General features: G+C 36.2%; 1 protein-coding gene across 2 annotated transcripts in view; it reads right to left on the minus strand.

Annotated features, from left to right (window-relative positions):
- Positions 1-18,417, minus strand: part of CNTN5 (contactin 5) — a 607,907-nt gene that overhangs the window by 51,851 nt on the left and 537,639 nt on the right. For both annotated transcript variants that reach the window (XM_064718603.1, XM_064718594.1), the window contains exons 14-15: positions 13,288-13,415; positions 12,172-12,347 (exon numbers count right to left, since the gene is read on the minus strand). In XM_064718603.1, coding sequence (XP_064574673.1) covers positions 12,172-12,347; positions 13,288-13,415 — 304 coding nt within the window. The remainder of the gene's footprint in view (positions 1-12,171; positions 12,348-13,287; positions 13,416-18,417) is intronic.

Here is an 18,417-nt window from a genome sequence, read left to right on the forward strand (position 1 = left end):
CTCTCCCATTCAATGGTTCTAATTTGAGTCAATTTGATCATGAGTAAATAGAATTGTACCCTGGATTCAAAATAAAATCTTACTAGGGGTGTAAGTATTGATTCTTCTCTAGCTATGTTGGAAATCTGTCACTGAATTCACCTAGATTCATATTTGCTTGTTTCATGGCTTATACTTATTCTGTGCTTATGTAGACATATTCATATCTTTATCCTTATTCATTAGCAAGTTATGAACTACCTCTTTGTAACCAGTCATTCATACATGCATGACCTTGTTTTTCATGGTATTGAATTTCTTGTCTGTACCCATCTGTTATTTTCATAATCTGCTGCATTGGTAAGATGTCCAATTTGTACCATACAATCGTCATTTGCGTACTTCTTTCTTTTATGCCAAGGTCATTAATGACAAGATGAAATAGGATTCATTTCAAGATCCAATCTTCTATAATGTAGTTTTTTTCTTTTTAGGCAGAAGAGTTCCTTTGCAGCACATCTTGGCACACTTCCTCAGTCAATCTTCTCTTCATTTGCATTTTTTGAACTAACTTGTTGTAATATCCCATGTAGCATCAAGGCAAAATCTTTACAGAAAGATATTCAAATGCAAAGAAGGAAAAGGAAGGTGGAGACATTAAGGCTGCCTCTGAGGCCAAAGTGAATGTGGGCATGATCTATAGCTTAATAACCCTGTAGATCTAAGAGCACAATTACCATGGGAGTGTTTTGCCTTCTGAAGTAGCCTAGGTAATGATGTTGCTGAAGGGAAGATAGACCAGTCAGGCCATAATGCAATTCTTATTTTCTTGCTCTGGCATATGAGAAATCACAGCAGGGGAAGTGGATATCTCAGTACTCTACAGCTCGAAATGCAAAAGAAGAGCACACACTCCTATCAGGAGTTAAATTCAGGATATAATTTTTTTTAAAGTTGCAAACAGTAGTATTTACTAGCTATTGAAATGGGTTGCTCAAGATCACTAGTGATTTTGGTACAAAGCTTTAGTTACATAAAGGATAAGACCAGAATCAGTCCCCATTTGTCCTCTCTTGAGGGTAATTTACATCTAATGTGTGTTTTAGTGTTAAGTGTGAGGAATAGCATAATGGCGAGCAACTGTCTGGTTTCATTGTTCAGGAACTATAAAAACCTTGATTGTCACTCTGACTTCCAGAGGGCTCATGAATGTGTAAATTCTAATATTTTTATCAGGAAAAATATATGTATTTCATCTGCACACCTGTGTAACTGGGCAGACAAGCATCAATTGAAAGAATCATTGCTGTAAGTGGAGAGCAGCGCAGTGCAATAGATCTCTATGAAATGTTTTATTATAACACAACAGGATGCACAGCCAGCATTCTTGAGGATGTGTGAGTGGATTAAACAGAGTGTGTTTAATACAGATAGGTATATGCTCAGACCCTGGATTCTTGATCATAATCAAGAAAACAATGATACATTTTAGCTTCCATTTAGATAAGTAGGAGATGTGTTTGACCAGGGACTCTAAAAAAAATACTGCATTAGTACTATTCCGTGGCATGCATGAAGTGGTCTTCATAAATTTTACAGACTCTCCCAAGTCTTGGAAGACAAATTGTTTGTTGATTAGTTTATCCTGTAATGAGAGGCTGTAGGCCACAAAAAGGTCTGGGGGAGGTTAATCTTATGTGCTGACTTTCTATGTCTCAAGAAAAATTCTGCACCTTGTCACTGTAGTAGCTACTTAAACTTGAACAATTACAATCCAGTTTAAAAAAACCACCTACTAAGTTGGAATGCAGCAGAGACTCCATTAATAAAAGTATCTAAGGTCAGAAACTTTTTTGTGCTTTTAGACATCTGTCAGTGGAAAAAGACGTCATGCTTCAGCAAAGCAGAGATATTCACTTCCCCTTGGGGGAAGACAAAAACTGGGTGATATGAATGCAAACACCGTAGGAAGGTCTCTCTCACCTGGGCTAACATGATTTAGGACAGCTTGGTGTATCAGCAACTTTGTGGTCTCAATTTTATTCAAAGTCAAAGATAGTGGCATTTAAATATTTAAATTTCTTTGTCTAGGTCTAAATTTCGATGCTATTAAGTGTATGTTTTTAAAAGCTCCCTTTTATTTTACTGATTTTATGCTCTTTCTTGACAGGGAATATCTTCCAAGAAGTGTGTTATTTCAAAGCAGCACTTTATTAGAAAAATCCATATTCCTTGCTGTTGCATCATGTATTATCCACTTAACCAAGTATCAGCACCTCAATCTCAGTACAAACTTCTACTGTGTGAAATGTAGATCGTATTTTACTGAAGCTAAAACTTAAAAGAGAGCAAACCAAAACTGATAGGTTCAACAACCAACTTTTACTGATTTTCAGGAAAGCTAAGAGTAACCTTCAAGGTCAGCATCAGCTACAGACCTGCTGTAGACTGCTGATCTTCATTAAGCGGCAAATAAATAATAATAGAGCTCAGAATCCTGTCTGTCATGACTAATGTTTCTCTCCAGGACTACAAATTATTGTACCATTCATTTTATGCTCCCAACCATCCCATTCATTTAGATCTGGGCAGCTCCAATGCTGAATTATATGTCAAGCTATGGCTCTGTCTGCTTCAGTGTGGTATGTTGTCTGAGGTCATAGGCATGTCTGCAATGTATCTAATTAGCTGTACATTACTTGTACATACTGCTTGAAGCTATTTCTTTTTCAAATATTAGTGCCATCGATGCAATTGCATTTGCTTTAGATGTGAAAATACTCGCCCAAATTAAAAAAGGCTCCAAGAACCTATAACATGCATTCTTCGCTCAATAGTAATGACATCATTGCATTTGTCTTTTGCACTCATTGTCCTAATATTTGGGGGGTTTGCAGAAACAAAAAAAAACCCCAAGCAAGCAAACAAAATAAAAGACAATTTTCAGAGAATTTTCTGTGGGGGAATTAATACTTCTTCAGCCATCTCCAATACCCACAGAGTGGAACTTGCATGTGGATTTTTTTTCTCTTTCCATCTCATAAATCTGGAAAGGTTGTTGTGGGAGCCTGGACTGATGCTAGTTAATTACCCAATCAATCACTTAACTGCCCAGGTGCAGAAGGTGTGCACACCATCAGCAGAGGCTACAGCTGCATGTTGGACAAGATAAGGGAAGAGGCTGACAAGAGGCAGATTCTGCAAATTGGGGTTCTACTTTTTTTCATGACAGAAGTTCTTACAGCAGTGGCTAGCTGTGGAAACTCCCTTCCAGAGAAGTGGCAGGACATTCACACACAGCCTGAAGGAATTAATCCCTTCTTGTGGGCCATAATTGGCTCAGATTTACTGATATAAGAGGTAGCTGTGATGTCTTATTCTTAGAATGTGTCATAAAGCATCAGACTGATGAAGTGTCCCATGATTCAAAGTACTACATCATCCAGTGTAAAATTCCCTGCCCCAGGGGAGGTACTTGGGCATGCCCACCCAAACCTGAATAAATATAAACCCAGTGGATTTTGTGTTTCTCCCAGCCCTCATGGCTCAAGACAGTGACAATCACTTTGACTAGACTGGGACGCTCAGCACTGAGAAGACCAGAAGAAGAGAACAAACAGAATCCATGAAGTGATGACATATTCCATGTCTCCCTGTCATTCTCTTTCCCTGTTCCCACTCTCTTTTCCTATTTCTTTCTCTCTCTCCCCCTTTCTCCCTCACATTTACTGTTAAATAAAAATCGATACGAATGACTTTGACATATGGTCTTGTTTGCACCTTAATTTGGGCAAAGACATCTCTCTCATTTTAATAACCAGATATTAACAGTTGTGAGTTGCTTTGCAATAAACAACTTTTACATATGTTTCTTCCCTCAAATGAAGAGAATTAAACTTATTCTTCCTGTGAGAGTGAGTTTATTGTCCTGAGCCAGTTGCTAGGAAACCTCTCTGTTAATCTGTCCATTCATTTGCTGAGTTTTTATCTCTAAACCAAGGTGGTCCATTCAGTGTATCCGACCTTTTCTTCTAATTTCTAATCAATTTTTGAAGACTTTGCACAATTTCTAATCTGTCTGCATTTGAAATGGAGCTCGCAGTTACACCCTAGAGCACTTTCTTTACATCTAGTAAGTCTTTTGTTCCCTTCTCCCTATCTCCTCCATGAGAGAATTATACTTGGGTTGATTATTACATCATTTATGACATATGCTTAAAATACAGAAACATATGTGGAAAATCCATATGAAATATCATTATTTTGTCATTGTACCAAACCAGCTTTCATTTAATCTTCTTCTAATGCTGCCTATTTTCCACATTCATTGTCACACTTCCCGTCTGCACTCCAACTGCAGTTCTTTGAATGTAGCTCTGATTTATCTTGGAAAGAGGGACAAAAAGCCAAAGAAGTTCATAGGACTGGGTAGTCGGTAGAGATGATGTGTTGACCCACAGCTCTCAAATTCTGCGCTGCAAGGGGTTGAGGAGTGCCTAGCACTGTGCAGAGGATTCAGGCTGTGAACTCAGCCTGGACAACATGCCGTGAAAACTGTCTCTTTGCCTGGGAAGAGTGTGTCTAAAATGGGTAATGAGAATATTACAAATGATCATGATTCAACAAAAGCTTAAATCTAAGGGAAGAAAAGAACAGGCAAGCACTGACTGCCATTGCAGGAAAACTTTTATGATGAAAGCCAAAGTGGAGTTTGGGCCACATTTTTACTATGACTACAGGGGTTTATCAAGGTTTGCTGCCTGTCATCTGGATCTCGTTACAGTGAGAGGTGAGGATGATTTCCTAAAAAGTAGTTTTTATACAGAAGAGAGTGCTTGTGAGGTACTAAAAGCCTAAAAAGATTCTCTTCAAATTGAGAGCAATAAAACAATGCTGTGTGGAGTAAAAAGGACTGAGATTTGATCCTAAACAAGAAGGACGTGGGTTGTTAATGATAGGTTTTTCAATGTAAATGATAATTTAAAATATATGTGGGCTTTTACATATAACACAGATTAGGTGAATTCCTGACTCATATACTACTTCATTTAGAAAAATAGCCTTTAGTAATGAAATTAAGTTAGATTTAATTGAAAAATTATTTCACAGTTTATTTTTGCTATATTTGAATGGCAATGGAGGTTTTTTTTTGTGAGTTTATCTGAAGCAAACAAATGATTTTACAGAATAATGTTATGGCAATGATACCTTTGTACCATCAGCAGTAAGTGAGGACCAGCAATACAATAAAGTTCTTTTAAATAATGGTGACAATTTATATGTACATTAGGATGGATTGTTGTCTTCAAGCCAAATTCTGTCCATATTCTGTTTAGGAAAATTTAAGTATCATTTCATGCAAATTCTCAGGTTTGAACATATCAACTACATCTGTCTACTGCTTGTGATGATTAAAAATTGCAAATACTTAATCTGAGAAGCAGCAGATTTCTTAGTTGATATATTGGTAATGGGAAACTATATTCTGATCTCTGTTTTTTAATCAAATAGGCACATTTGGAACAAAGAAGATGAAATCATTGTTATCAGTTTTGTTGTGATCGATGGTATGAGGCAGGATAATAACGGTAATATATCAGCATCCAGGCTGATGCAGATTGACTCAGGCATACCTGATAAAACATAACTTGCATTTCCCCTGTCTATAAGAAGTTCAAAGGATGTCTTTAGGTGTGTGAATCCTTTAGAATCATGTGGGGGGAGTGCAGCCTCTTTGAGTGGCAGTTTTTATGAACAGTTTGCATAGACATGGCAAGAATTATGGAAAGAGTTGTTTTGGTGAGTACTGGAGGCTTTGAGTGGATGCCACAGAGTGATGAAGTGCTGAGAGTGGAGAGGGAGAATTTGAATAAACTTGAAATGCTTCAAATGCATCTCAAGTGCATCTTGAATTGCTGCAAATGAGTTTGATAAATTTTATTGAATAAAGGTAGAAAAAGAGATGAAGTTAAAAGAATATCAGCTGTCAGGGGGTCTGTCTTATACTGGGGTAGTTTTGTGAAATCAAAGGATTAACAAAAATATGGCAAAAGCTGTGAGAATGGGAAGGAATGAGAAAAGAGATGGGATACGAAATGGCAAGCTTCAGGAACAGAGATGCCCACTACACTTCTGAAGCTAAATTCATGTTCTGCATTTGCAATTTTATTGCCATGGGAAAAAAGGAAGAAAAGATCTCTGAGGCTCCCTCAAGTGCAGTAGGTGACAATGAAAATTATGATTATGTTTTGCTCTTTTTTTCTTTCCCCCTAGTGTTAGATAATTTTCTTTGGAACTTACTTACACGTCCTATTTGTAAGTATTCATTGGAATATGTTTATTAAGAGCAGTTGTAACACAATGATTGATTGTTAAGATTCTTAGTATGTATATTGTTGGATAACATTTATGAAGTATTTATGTGAACATTATCAACTGTGCTGCATGCTCTGTCTCGGTTTACTAAACAAGAGAAAAAGAAAGGGGGCAAGAAGTAGAGGTGAGCTTCAGGATAGTGAAAGCTTCTTCCCATGAGATTTTCTGTAACAACACAATTGAGGTTTGCAGGTGCAAGGCCTCAAGAATAAAACCAAAAGATTGGGAGTGTAAGAACTGAAATGGAGAAGTACTGCCAGGAAGGCTTTGGACAGCACTGCCACAGCAGCTGGGGAGAAAGGCTGCAGAGCTGCAAGCATAAAACAGCCAGCAGAGCTTTAAATGGAGGCTTCTTTAGGGGCTGATATCGATCAGTTGTTCAAACAATCGACTCGGCTGTTATAGCCCAGATTAACACTGTGCCAAGCAGCTAAATGATCCATCAGCTCCAAGTAAACAGAGGGAGGAATGGACTGTCATGAAATGTCTTTTATTTATCCCGAGGTTTTTTGCTTTGGAATGCTTCTTGTAAACAAGGAAAGGTACAAAATACCACAGTGGAACAAATCAGTAAATATTATCTGACTGTATCTCATTACTTATTACAATCATTTTTTAATAGAAATTGGTCAGGAATGCTAAGTTTTGTTAAGTTTGGTCAGAATGTTAAATTTTCCAAAATTATTGGTTATCTCCCCTGTATAAAATAAAATTAAATAGAAGAGTTCAGAGAATTGCTAAGGTTGGAAAAGACCTCTAAAATCATCAAGTCCCACCATTAACTCAGCACTACTGTGTTCACCCTTAAAACATATTCCCAAGTGCTGCGTACACACTCCTGTTGAACATTTCCAGGATTAGTGATATCACCACTTCCCTGGGCAGCCTGTTCCAATGCCTGACCAGTAGCAATGAAGAAATATTTTCTAACCTCTAATCTAAATCTCCTCTGGTGCAACCTGGTCACATCCTCTCAGCCTGTCATTTGTTATCTGGGGCAGGAGAACTGATCCCCACCTCACTAGACCCTCCTTTGAAGTAGCTGAAGAGGGCAGTGAGATCCTCCTCAGCTTCCTTTTCTCCAGGCTAAGCGAGGTCAGATGTTGCTTATCATCTCTGTCCCTTACTCTCTATTAACAGTCAAAGCCACAAGCACTTGCATGTAACAATTTACACACTTTTTTGATTCTAGGAAAAGTTTGAAGTGTCTCTTTCTAGCACAGCATCAAATAAATTCAGTCTGTTCTCTAGAAATATTTATATCCTGGAAAAAGCATATGGTAAAATGCAGTATTACACTGTGATCTTCTTTGTGCTTGGATTTTGGTTTGTAGTTACCAGTCATAGAACTCAAAGTCTAGAAATACTTATTTTATTTAGTACACCACCTAATTTACAACAGCTATTTATTACCAAGAAACAAGATTTAATTTTTTTTTTTGTTTAAACTGCTCCTGATTGCTCAAATAGGTAACTGCTGTAGCATGACAAGTGGGCACAACCTGGTAATGAGCACAGGGCTGAAATATCTAGAGATTAGAGTTGACAGTAATGGCTGTGTTCAGCCTCTTCCATCAGCAGGAAAGGATTGCAACAGACAGTGAAACAAATTGGTAGCAATGACGCTGAGATGGCAGCTTTACCCTGAACAGAAATTCACTGTGCAAAGAGCTTGCTGTCTTCTGCAAGGCTTCTGACAACTATTGCTGTTTTCCTCATGTGGAGGGGCAGTTGGGGTGTTCTGTAAAATCCCCGTTTAATTAACCTTGTTTGGGTTTACATCCAGTAAAGAGGAAAGACATTGTTATTAACAGCCTGCTGCTTTAATTGATTTCATGTAGTGTAGAACTTGCCTCTTTCTATTTGGAAATGCTTAGGAAATTTAAATCCTAATTTCTTGAATATGATAAAAGTACTACAAGAAATTAGGGAGTGACTTGAAAATACAAGGAAAGATGTAAATTTATGCATTGTCCAAAATTCTAGGTTATCAAATTGGAGTCTCCAGTACCAGGCAGGAATAAAATGCATTGTCCAGTCTGTATCTACTGTCCTTTTTGAAGTAAAACAGAAGATTTCCAGTCACTTCCATGTGAACAAATAACCATTGTAAAATATAACATAACAAGTTGTACTTCTTGCTTCCCCTGGTGGCAATTTCAGCTAAGATTAAAGACCAAGAACATATTCAGACCAAATCACTTTCCTGAGTCTGAAAAGTCAAGGTGAGGGACATTTAGAACAATGCTGCTGCTTACCAGTCTGTGGATAACTACAGTATATCATTTTGTTTGGCTGCTATAAAAACAGTATCAGCCTTCAAACACAGAGTTGGAATTATGACAGTTGGATGAAAATCTACATAAAAAAACAGATCTTTTTAGATGAAAAAGGGATATGTCTAAGAGAAAATTATGGTCAGTAGAGATTTTAGGAGAAAACATTTTTAATAGAATTTTGACTAGGACTTCTACATTTGGCACAAAGGACAGAAAATCAAAGTTATCCTAATAAAAACAAGAAAGTCTATACTTTATGTGTTCATTGCATACTGCGTTGCTACAAGAAAATTTTGGAAATTCAGACTTCTATGCAAAATTTTTTCTATTACACAGATTATCCCTCATAGAACCTAAAATGTTATCAAGTATTTTGCTAGACAAAATAAGACATTACCAATGCTGGAGGAATCTGGTTTTATATAAACCTTGGCACTATTGTTTTTCCACCAAATGTACTGTGAAGTTACATATGCACATCATTTGGGATGTTTTCTTTCCCTAAACTTCTATCCGCAGTGGAAATCAGCTGGTCCACTGTCCTTAATATTTACTTCATGTACAACTTGACATCCTTATCACATTTATCTATTTACCAGGCAAGTTCCTGAAGTACCTAAATTGGTATGGGCACTAAATCATTGATAGCTCAGTAGAGAACAGCAAAAAATACCTTTGGTTTGTATGAAAAATTACTTCTCGATATGAAAATTTATAACAGCTTTTTTTTCTGGTAAGAAAGCTACTGATATAATTTCAAAACAAAAATAGTAATATTTATTAGTAAGAGAAAATTTTCTTTTTCATTACAATTGCTCGGGATCACGCAATTTTAGTAAGTAAAAATTTATCTGCAGCCCAAATAGGTGTTACTTTGGTGATAGCTTTTACAATACTGCACTAAGCATCAGATGGTCATCATACTTAACGCTTGGGTCTGCCATAGTGAAAGTATGAGAACAGCAACCTGTGATGAGAAGTTTACAGTGGTTTTATTATTAGAAAAAGGCATTTAAATAATGCTTAATTTGTCAGGCTTTAAAATGAATAACCAAACTGCAGGCAATCCTGAAAATATTTTTATCTGATGAAGTATCAGTGTATGGACAAAAATGGACAAGTAATTCTGTGACTATTCTGTGCACAAAAGATAATATTTTTCTTAAATGTAGTCCATTAAAAAGCATTTTGTTCAGGATCAACTCATGTAATTTTAAAGTGTTTCATTCAGAAGAGCAATATAAGGGATGTAGATAGAACTCTATCAGACTTCAAGTTCCTCTTTTCTGCATTGATAAACCTATGGCTTTAACTCATTGTGTATCTCAGCTTTGAAACTGGATAGGTTATAGGAGATTACATGACAGCAAAAAATGAGTTTTTTCTTCCTTTGTCCCCAGTACCTGGTCATGCTTTAGATTTTAGGGAAGTAAAGAAACAAATTTTAACCTTTTGATTAATTTCTCATTCTCATTCTCATGTCGTTAACAGAAATGATAATGAGATGCAATTGACAACATTCCACAAATGAGTAGGTATGGGAATTGTGTCAAAACACACCAAAAAATTCCTGTATTACCACAGTTTTTATTACCACTTTCAAGATTTTTGTCTCTCAACTGATCCAGCTTCATTTCGGGACAATGCCAAAATCAAGATATTTTAGCCACCACTTTATAAGGGACTTGCTCAGCCTGGAGGAGGCTGAGGTGAGACCAAGGCACCATCTGCTTCCTTATGAGGGGAAGCAGAAGGGATAGGTGAAGATCTCTTCACATTTTTGACAGGACCCAAGGCAATGACCTGAAGTTGTGCCAGAGCCTGACAGAGTTCAAGAAGCGAACGACACTCTCAGGCACGTGGTGTGACTCTTGGGGTGTCCTGTGCAGGGCCAGGAGCTGGACTCCATGATCCTTGTGTGCCCCTTCCAACCCAGCTTATTCTGTGAGTAGTACTATTTTCACTTAGTAAAGTAGCAGTAACACTCTAGCAGCACAGTTAGGAGGAGGTCATAAACTCAAATAGTTGGTTAAATCTAAGTTTTGGCCAAGTTTTAATCATGTCAGGACAGTTAAAGCAATCAGTAATTTCAGTGAGATTTGCATGAAAATAGGATGTTATCTTTCGTTGACTAAGCCTTATTTCTATCAATTTGAGGGTTTTTTCTTGTAGAAATGAAATTAATAAAGAATTCTTGAGAGACATCTACAAAATCCTATTTTTTTCATGTGCTAAATTATATTAAATTAGCTTTATTTTGACATGGGATATGAAATTACTTTGAAAATCTTCTAGCTTGTGGATTTTTCCCAGTGATTAAAAATTTCCCTTGAAAAGAGATGTTGAAATACAACGAAAAAATCATGTAGCATGTTTTAGACTCCAATTTTTTGGGAATGACTTGAAGTTAAATTGTAATAATAGGGTTTTTTCTTGAATCAAAGAATGATCTTGAAGTTAAAGAGGAGTGAAAGTTTTCCTTTTTACATAAATAGTGTTGTTTTGAGTGTTATATTCCTCAGATGAAGATAACTATGCTAAGAACTTTCCCACTAAAATATACCTATCTAATGTTGTTCAATTAAAAGGTTGGTTGAAGTAAACTCAAATTTTAAAGACATGACCCCCCCCCCCAGAGGATATGGCTTCCATAAAGAGTATGATTTCCATATAGGCAAGCAGAAGAATAAATTGATTGCAGCTGACAAGGTTTTTAATGCAAAGTTAACTTTGCTACATTGTACTCAAATGAGATACATTAAGTTTCATAATTTCCTGACCTTTATGAACTTAATTTTTCTCTGTTAACATAGCATGGACATTTGATTTACATTTCATTAGTTGCAAGATTCAGTTAAATTACTGTAGATTCCATTTCCAAGCTTGTTCATGCTAAAAGACTTCTTTCTTCTAAGAAGTGTTCAAATCATTTTACATGAGACAGGTTTGAAATTCTTTAGCATACCATTTGATCACATGAAACTCTTTTTGACTCAAGTAGCAATATTTTAAATTGGTTTGCATATTTTTGTCCATATGATTATATTGACTTAAATAATGGTTACATGGTTAGGAAGTACCTTGTGCAGGGAAGTTAGTAAATATAGTCCTTGCTATTAAGATATTAAAATATTTTCTAGACAAGTAAAGCATTGGGAGGTGAGGGCATTTCAGCAGCCATGCTATCGTGAGAGAGAAATCAATATTTATAGCAGCATTCTTTCTATATTATTAAAATCAGCAGAAGAATGTCAGTAGGATTTGATGAAAACTCCTTTCTGTTCCTTCACAAAGATTATCTGATACATCACTAATAATAGTATATATAAGTTTAAATTTAATATCTTCTCGAAGAATATTGCTAGGACTTATTCTATCGATCTGCAGTTTGCACCTCCTCTATCTAACATTTCTTTCCAATGTTACTGAAACCAGTTATCTCTCAGTTTGGTCAAAATTTGGTAAATGGAAGACATATAAAAGCATGCAAATTTCTATCAATTCCCATCACAGAGGCGACAAATGCATGGTCACTTACAGCCTTGATGCTTTCAAAGTGTCCACCTTCTTTCTCAAAGTCGATTGGCTGCCCGTTGAGTGTCCAGTGGAAGGTGACATCCATGGTGCTGTCGTGAATGGCTTTGCAGCTGAGGACGATGCTCTCTCCCACCGTCAGCTCGATCTTCTTGGGAGTCAGCTCTATCCTTGTAGGGTCTGGAAACAGACAAGTGTTAGGAACATTCAGATGGAAATTAACTTATGGTGCCAGACCTAAATGATAGGAATGACTGATGCTGAGTCTACCCTGAGCTTACATTTGTTGTTAGTATGAATTGCAGACAATCAAATACTGCAAGATATTTATAATACGCACTGAAGAATGACACTGAGGGTCAGAAGGTACAGATAGTTTCATGAAATCAATAAGGCAGAATCCTAAACAGCAATCTATGGGACATCTGAGATGGATTAATTAATTAATTTATTAATTTTACAAGTTTCAGGAAAGAGATTTGTTTTGTTTTGGTTTGGTTTGGTTTTTTTGAGACTGCAGCACCTAGAATCTTGTGATTGTATGAAAATTTTGGTTTTGTCACATAAAATAATAAAGGATGTTTCTAAGATTACTAAATACAAGAAGAAGCTTGAAAAATGAAGTCAAAAGGCTTGAACACCTGCAAAGAAAATCCATTAATTCAGCTGAAAAATGAAAAAGAAAAAAAGGTTCAGAAATGGATTGCTATTCAGTAGTGTTAGCATTATTATTAATCTTCTAAGGTATTACCTTTCTCTGGATTTTATATAGATACAATTATTACTTTAATGTAAAGGTTTCTTCTCATGCAGAAAAAGTTAGGGGTAAGTGAGTTCCCAAAGATAAAATATATTAAAAGCAATATTGATTCCTTTACTTATAGAATTATTTATAGTTTGAGTGATTTAATATATATATTAATTCTTATGACACATCTACAATAAAACAGCTGGAGTATGCAATCTGATTCAATGTTTGACCAGATGGAGTTTAGTCCCCTTGGCTTGTTGGAAATCCTTTTTTATTCTGCCTGGAGAATGCTGCTTTATGTTTGGCTGGGGATAATATTTAATATTTGTTAAAATAAACCATCATTACCATCAAAGCATTTTTTCATACCTTTAACAGATAGTGATGCAATGATTTCTGCAGATCCAAATACATTTACACCTTGGCATAAATACCGCCCTTCATCAGACTTGGAAGCATTCAGGATTCGCAGACTCCCATGTGGAAGAATAGTTACTCTGGAAAGGAGAAATCCATAAATATATAAATATTTCTCCCATCCTACCAGCCAAATTCCATGATGATATCTTTCAGAGATAATAAATAGGATTAAGAACTGCTGCCTCTGTAGCAAGGGATGATGAAGATGATAACTGAATTATCTTCTGTTTCAAAAAGGTTTTAATAAATCCATTTTACTAGTCCTTCCTTAATTCAAAATTTTCACAGAAGCATCAGTGCATTAGTATCCTTTGACACTTATTAGGGGTGAATTGTAATGAAGCTTTTGTAGAACAGTAAAAAGGTAATCCTTCATAATTTGTCTTCAAAGTTTCACCACTATATTTTTGTCAAATCACATTTCAATATCAAGCACAGGCTATTCCATCTAGAAAAAAAATGACCTTAGAAATCAAATCTGAGAAGAATGGGAAGCAAAATTCAAAAGACAAGGGAAAAACCCCTATAATTGTATCTGGTCAAAAGAGGATTTATGGCACCACAGCACAGTGTAGCAAAGGGACTTAAATAATCTAAATAATCTTTGCTTTTTGTAGATGGGTTTGTTGCCTTTTTTTCTGAGTCTATAATTGCAGCTCCACTGTACCTCTTGGTAAGTAACCCCACTAAAGCACATTCCTGAGAAACGTTTAGCTGCTCACATTCAAATTTTGGTTTTGCTTGCACAATATTAATCATAAAATCCATGAAGCAGTGTGTAAATTAACACTCTTTTTGCTCTTTTAAACTGACAAAGACACTGAATTTATTCTATCTTGGAGGTGCAGTCTGGAAGAGCAGTAAATAATCACGGCTCTTTTTCTGACAGAGTGCTAGGAGCCTAAAAGGAATATGACAACTCTTAGATGGTATTTAATCCAAGCCCTGCTTGCAGGTGTTGTGTATCCTTTCCCAGGCTGAGTAGGGGTTGTGACTCTCTCAAAGGTCTTGGGAGATGTCGGATGGGAGCACGGACACTGGAAGCAGATTATCCTCAGCAAATGCTTTCAGCTATCCCATAGAAGTGGGGGAGGACATGGGATTCTTCCTTCTCCTGTATTTGAAAACCAAGGTAACATCTCTGTGTTAGAGAATCTAAATAAGTGGGTGGGCAGCTGTTTCCCTGGGTTGGGTGGGTTTTTATGTATACCTGTCCTGAGAGGACTTTCTGGGTGATACAGTATAGACCTCCTTCTGCTGGGAATCCTCTGTGGAGTATGTGGTTAGAAATCATGGAAGGTATTGTGCAATGTTGTGTTTTACTCTTGAGAAGTATTTAATCAAGAGTATGGCGCTTTTGACAGGACTGGGTTGGGCTCTTCAGCAGCAAAAGAGGGAAGGAATTACATTTATAGGCTGTATGTGTTAAACTTCACAGCTGTTTCCTTTGATTGATGCTACAAGTGATTTATACAGTCTTAAAATTCAATAATGTGCTCAAATTAAGTCATTAATATGAGACTGCATTATTTTCTTTCTTTCTTTCTTTCTTTCTTTCTTTCTTTCTTTCTTTCTTTCTTTCTTTCTTTCTTTCTTTCTTTCTTTCTTTCTTTCTTTCTTTCTTTCTTTCTTTCTTTCTTTCTTTCTTTCTTTCTTTCTTTCTTTCTTTCTTTCTTTCTTTCTTTCTTTCTTTCTTTCTTTCTTTCTTTCTTTCCTTCCTTCCTTCCTTCCTTCCTTCCTTCCTTCCTTCCTTCCTTCCTTCCTTCCTTCCTTCCTTCCTTCCTTCCTTCCTTCCTTCCTTCCTTCCTTCCTTCCTTCCTTCCTTCCTTCCTTCCTTCCTTCCTTCCTTCCTTCCTTCCTTCCTTCCTTCCTTCCTTCCTTCCTTCCTTCCTTCCTTCCTTCCTTCCTTCCTTCCTTCCTTCCTTCCTTCCTTCCTTCCTTCCTTCCTTCCTTCCTTCCTTCCTTCCTTCCTTCCTTCCTTCCTTCCAATATCCCCTATTTTCTAACTCTGTAAGAAATGGTGGTTTATTATCCAAGGTTCATAAATATTTCTGTGGAGAAAACAGAATTTCATTCCAGTGAAAAATGTGCTTCTGTTCACTTCGGATGTGAAACCACTCACTGCTCTCAGCAGACAGCAGAAGAAAATAATAGCTTCAAAAGTGAATGGGGCAGAGGAAGGACATGTCAACTCAAGGGTTTCCCAGTACAACCTGAGGATGCCTCTCTCATCCTGCTCTAAAAAAATTTACACCAGTATTTGAGTCACATTATTTGTGTAAAGGTAATTTTATAGAAAACATTATTGTATTAAGCAAATGACTCTAAATTCAAGTTTTGATGATTTGATTTTTTTTCCCAACAAATAAGAAGGCTTGAAACTTTGTTACAGTATGCCACACCTTTGAAGAAACACTCTGCTTTAGAAACTGACAATGATGCAAGCTTCCTTCATAGTCTCTCCTTCTAATTTAAAAAACAATGCTATCAATATGCTCAGTTTTCAATGTTCTGATGACATAATTTGTATGGCAATAGTTTTTGCAGAACAGTGATAGTTCTAATCAATATACTGACAGGATCAGTAAAAAGCCCAGGATATTCCTTTAATATTTGCAAATTATAGAAGCTTATACACTGTTTAGGTCCTGATATAAAACAGTTTTGGAATTCTGACCTTGGAGGAAAAGAAATTTAGATGCATATGGAGGATTTACTAATGAATCTTACTGATATTGTCAACTACATTTCTCCATAGTTAAAAGCTTCTGTTTTCCATGAGTGAAAGAGTAATCACTCAATCAAAGGCATTGCAAACACATTTGCTGGTAAATTATTTGGCTCAGAAATTAATGTTTTCTTTAAGGTGCCTAGCACTCATCTGTTCTCCCTTTTTTTGTGTGTGTTTGGGAAAGAAGCCAGAGGCCTGGTTATGATGGAAACTGAAATGCTTTATTTATGCATACAATACTTGCTGCACACAGCAGGATCATAGACTTCTCCTCCTTCCCTGCCAGTATCTCTCAGTCACAGAGAGACCACCTGTGTAGCACGTCTACATATTTTAATAAAAAAGTTTCATAGCAAAAAGTTTTTTTCACTTCATAAATAGAAGGTAAGCAAAGAGAGGAAAATGGGGCTGGGGTAGAATTAAGGATAATTCAGGAAAAGAAGAAACTCTAAATTATTAACTAACTAGAAACTAAGGGACAGATGATGATAGATTAACAAATAGAAAAAAAGTGGTTGAGACATCATGGTGAGAGTTTGGAAATTATTGTATTTAAGTATAAGAAAAATTATTGTAATCACATAAAGGAGATGGATGTTGCCCATGAAAGGTTTCTGAAAAAAAGTGGCACAAAATCAGTGTCTTTGTAAAAAAGAAATTTCATCTGTCTAATGACATGAAGAAAAGGATATGAGAGTTAATGTCTCATCTCATGTCAAAAAACACGTCTTAAGATCAACTGCAACTGAGATTTTAACAGTAATTGTTAGGAAAGTGGAAGTAAGATATAACAGCAAATGGACTTCAGATAAAATTGAACATGGGTTAACCTAAGTACACTGAAAGAGATTAAACTATTATAATAATCCATAAAAAGAAATATTTTCTAGAGAAAATAAGTGCAGATTTAATCTTCCATGGGTTTCAAGAATGATTTTCATGCTGAAATTCCCATGGTTGGTTAAATACATTTAATACAAAAATTAAGGATTTTAAAGAAAGTGGTTGAAGAAAAGACTTCTTTTTTTTAGAGAGAGAAATTGTTTTTTATACTATGATATTATTTTTCAAAGTTTCCAGGATACGAAAAGGCTGCTAAAAATTTGATTAAATAAATGGTTCTTTGAGACAGCAACTGAGCACTAGGTTGGTAGAAAAGCAGTAGTTGTGACTCTGAACTAAGAGGACCATGCTGTAAAGGAAAATGCAACCCTAGAATGTATCAGATACCAATGTGCATCTCTTTATAGAAGTATTAACACATGAAGTGCTGAGGAAATATAATTAAGCTAATTTTGATCATCAGTATTCAGAAAGATTAATTCTAATCAAGCTGACATTTGGAAAGATCAACATGATGACCAGGGAGGAAAGAAAACCTTTTGTTCTGGAGGCTGCATGTGAGATGAGTTTCTATTTTACATGTTAATTCATGGATCTTGTCAGCAGTCAGTTGAACTTCTATTAAAGGTAAAAAAGTGCAGATGTTTAATTCACATTGCAGATCTCCACACTTTGGATCTCAACCTGGAACTGAATCCCACCCTCAAATCTTAATTTAGTTCCCCAGATATAAGTACATTTAATGATCTGGCATAATTTCTATGACAAAATCCCAGCTGCTGCAAGACCTGGAAATGAATTTCTTCATTGTCCCCACTTGCTGTGGGCTTGTTTCTGAAATGAAGCTGTCTGAGCACCTGAATTTCAGTTGAAGCTAAAGTAGAAGGGGTGCTTGAGGACTCAATTGCTTTTCAGATAAAAACGGGAATCCATCTGTGGAATGGAACTAGAGCTATTCCAAAGAGAAGCTTTGGAGAGTGGACAGTGTGGATAGTATCAATTTTTTGCATCTCCTATTGATCCATGCTACCTGGTCATGCAGAAATAGCCATTAGACACCTGCACTGGGCTGACACACATGACAGAAGACCTGTGAGAGGATGTAAGTTCTTAAAGCACAGACATGGAAATCAATTAGTCACAAGCTTCACTGCCAATGAAGCTGAAACCCCCCAACAAATTAATAATTAAAAGACCTAAATTGAAATTGAATGTGATTTCAAAGTGTGTCTTATATCTCTGCATATTATAATTTTCCACTCTGATTTTATCAGAAGCAGTGCAGCTGTTGGATGCCCAGCTTGCCAAGAACATCAGCAAATTTGGACATACATATTAGTAGCATTTCTAGAATGTCAGCTTTGCTAATGACTGCATAATCTGCTAAACTAGTTAGAGAACTGCTACAAAACCATAGAAATATGAATGAGAGTATAAATTTTCCTCTCCAAGGCTTCAGGATTGGACTTAGATTAACACTGGAAGATACTCAGCAACTATATTTT

The sequence above is a fragment of the Zonotrichia leucophrys genome, chromosome 1, assembly GCF_028769735.1.
Source record: "Zonotrichia leucophrys gambelii isolate GWCS_2022_RI chromosome 1, RI_Zleu_2.0, whole genome shotgun sequence".
NCBI lineage: Eukaryota > Metazoa > Chordata > Aves > Passeriformes > Passerellidae > Zonotrichia > Zonotrichia leucophrys.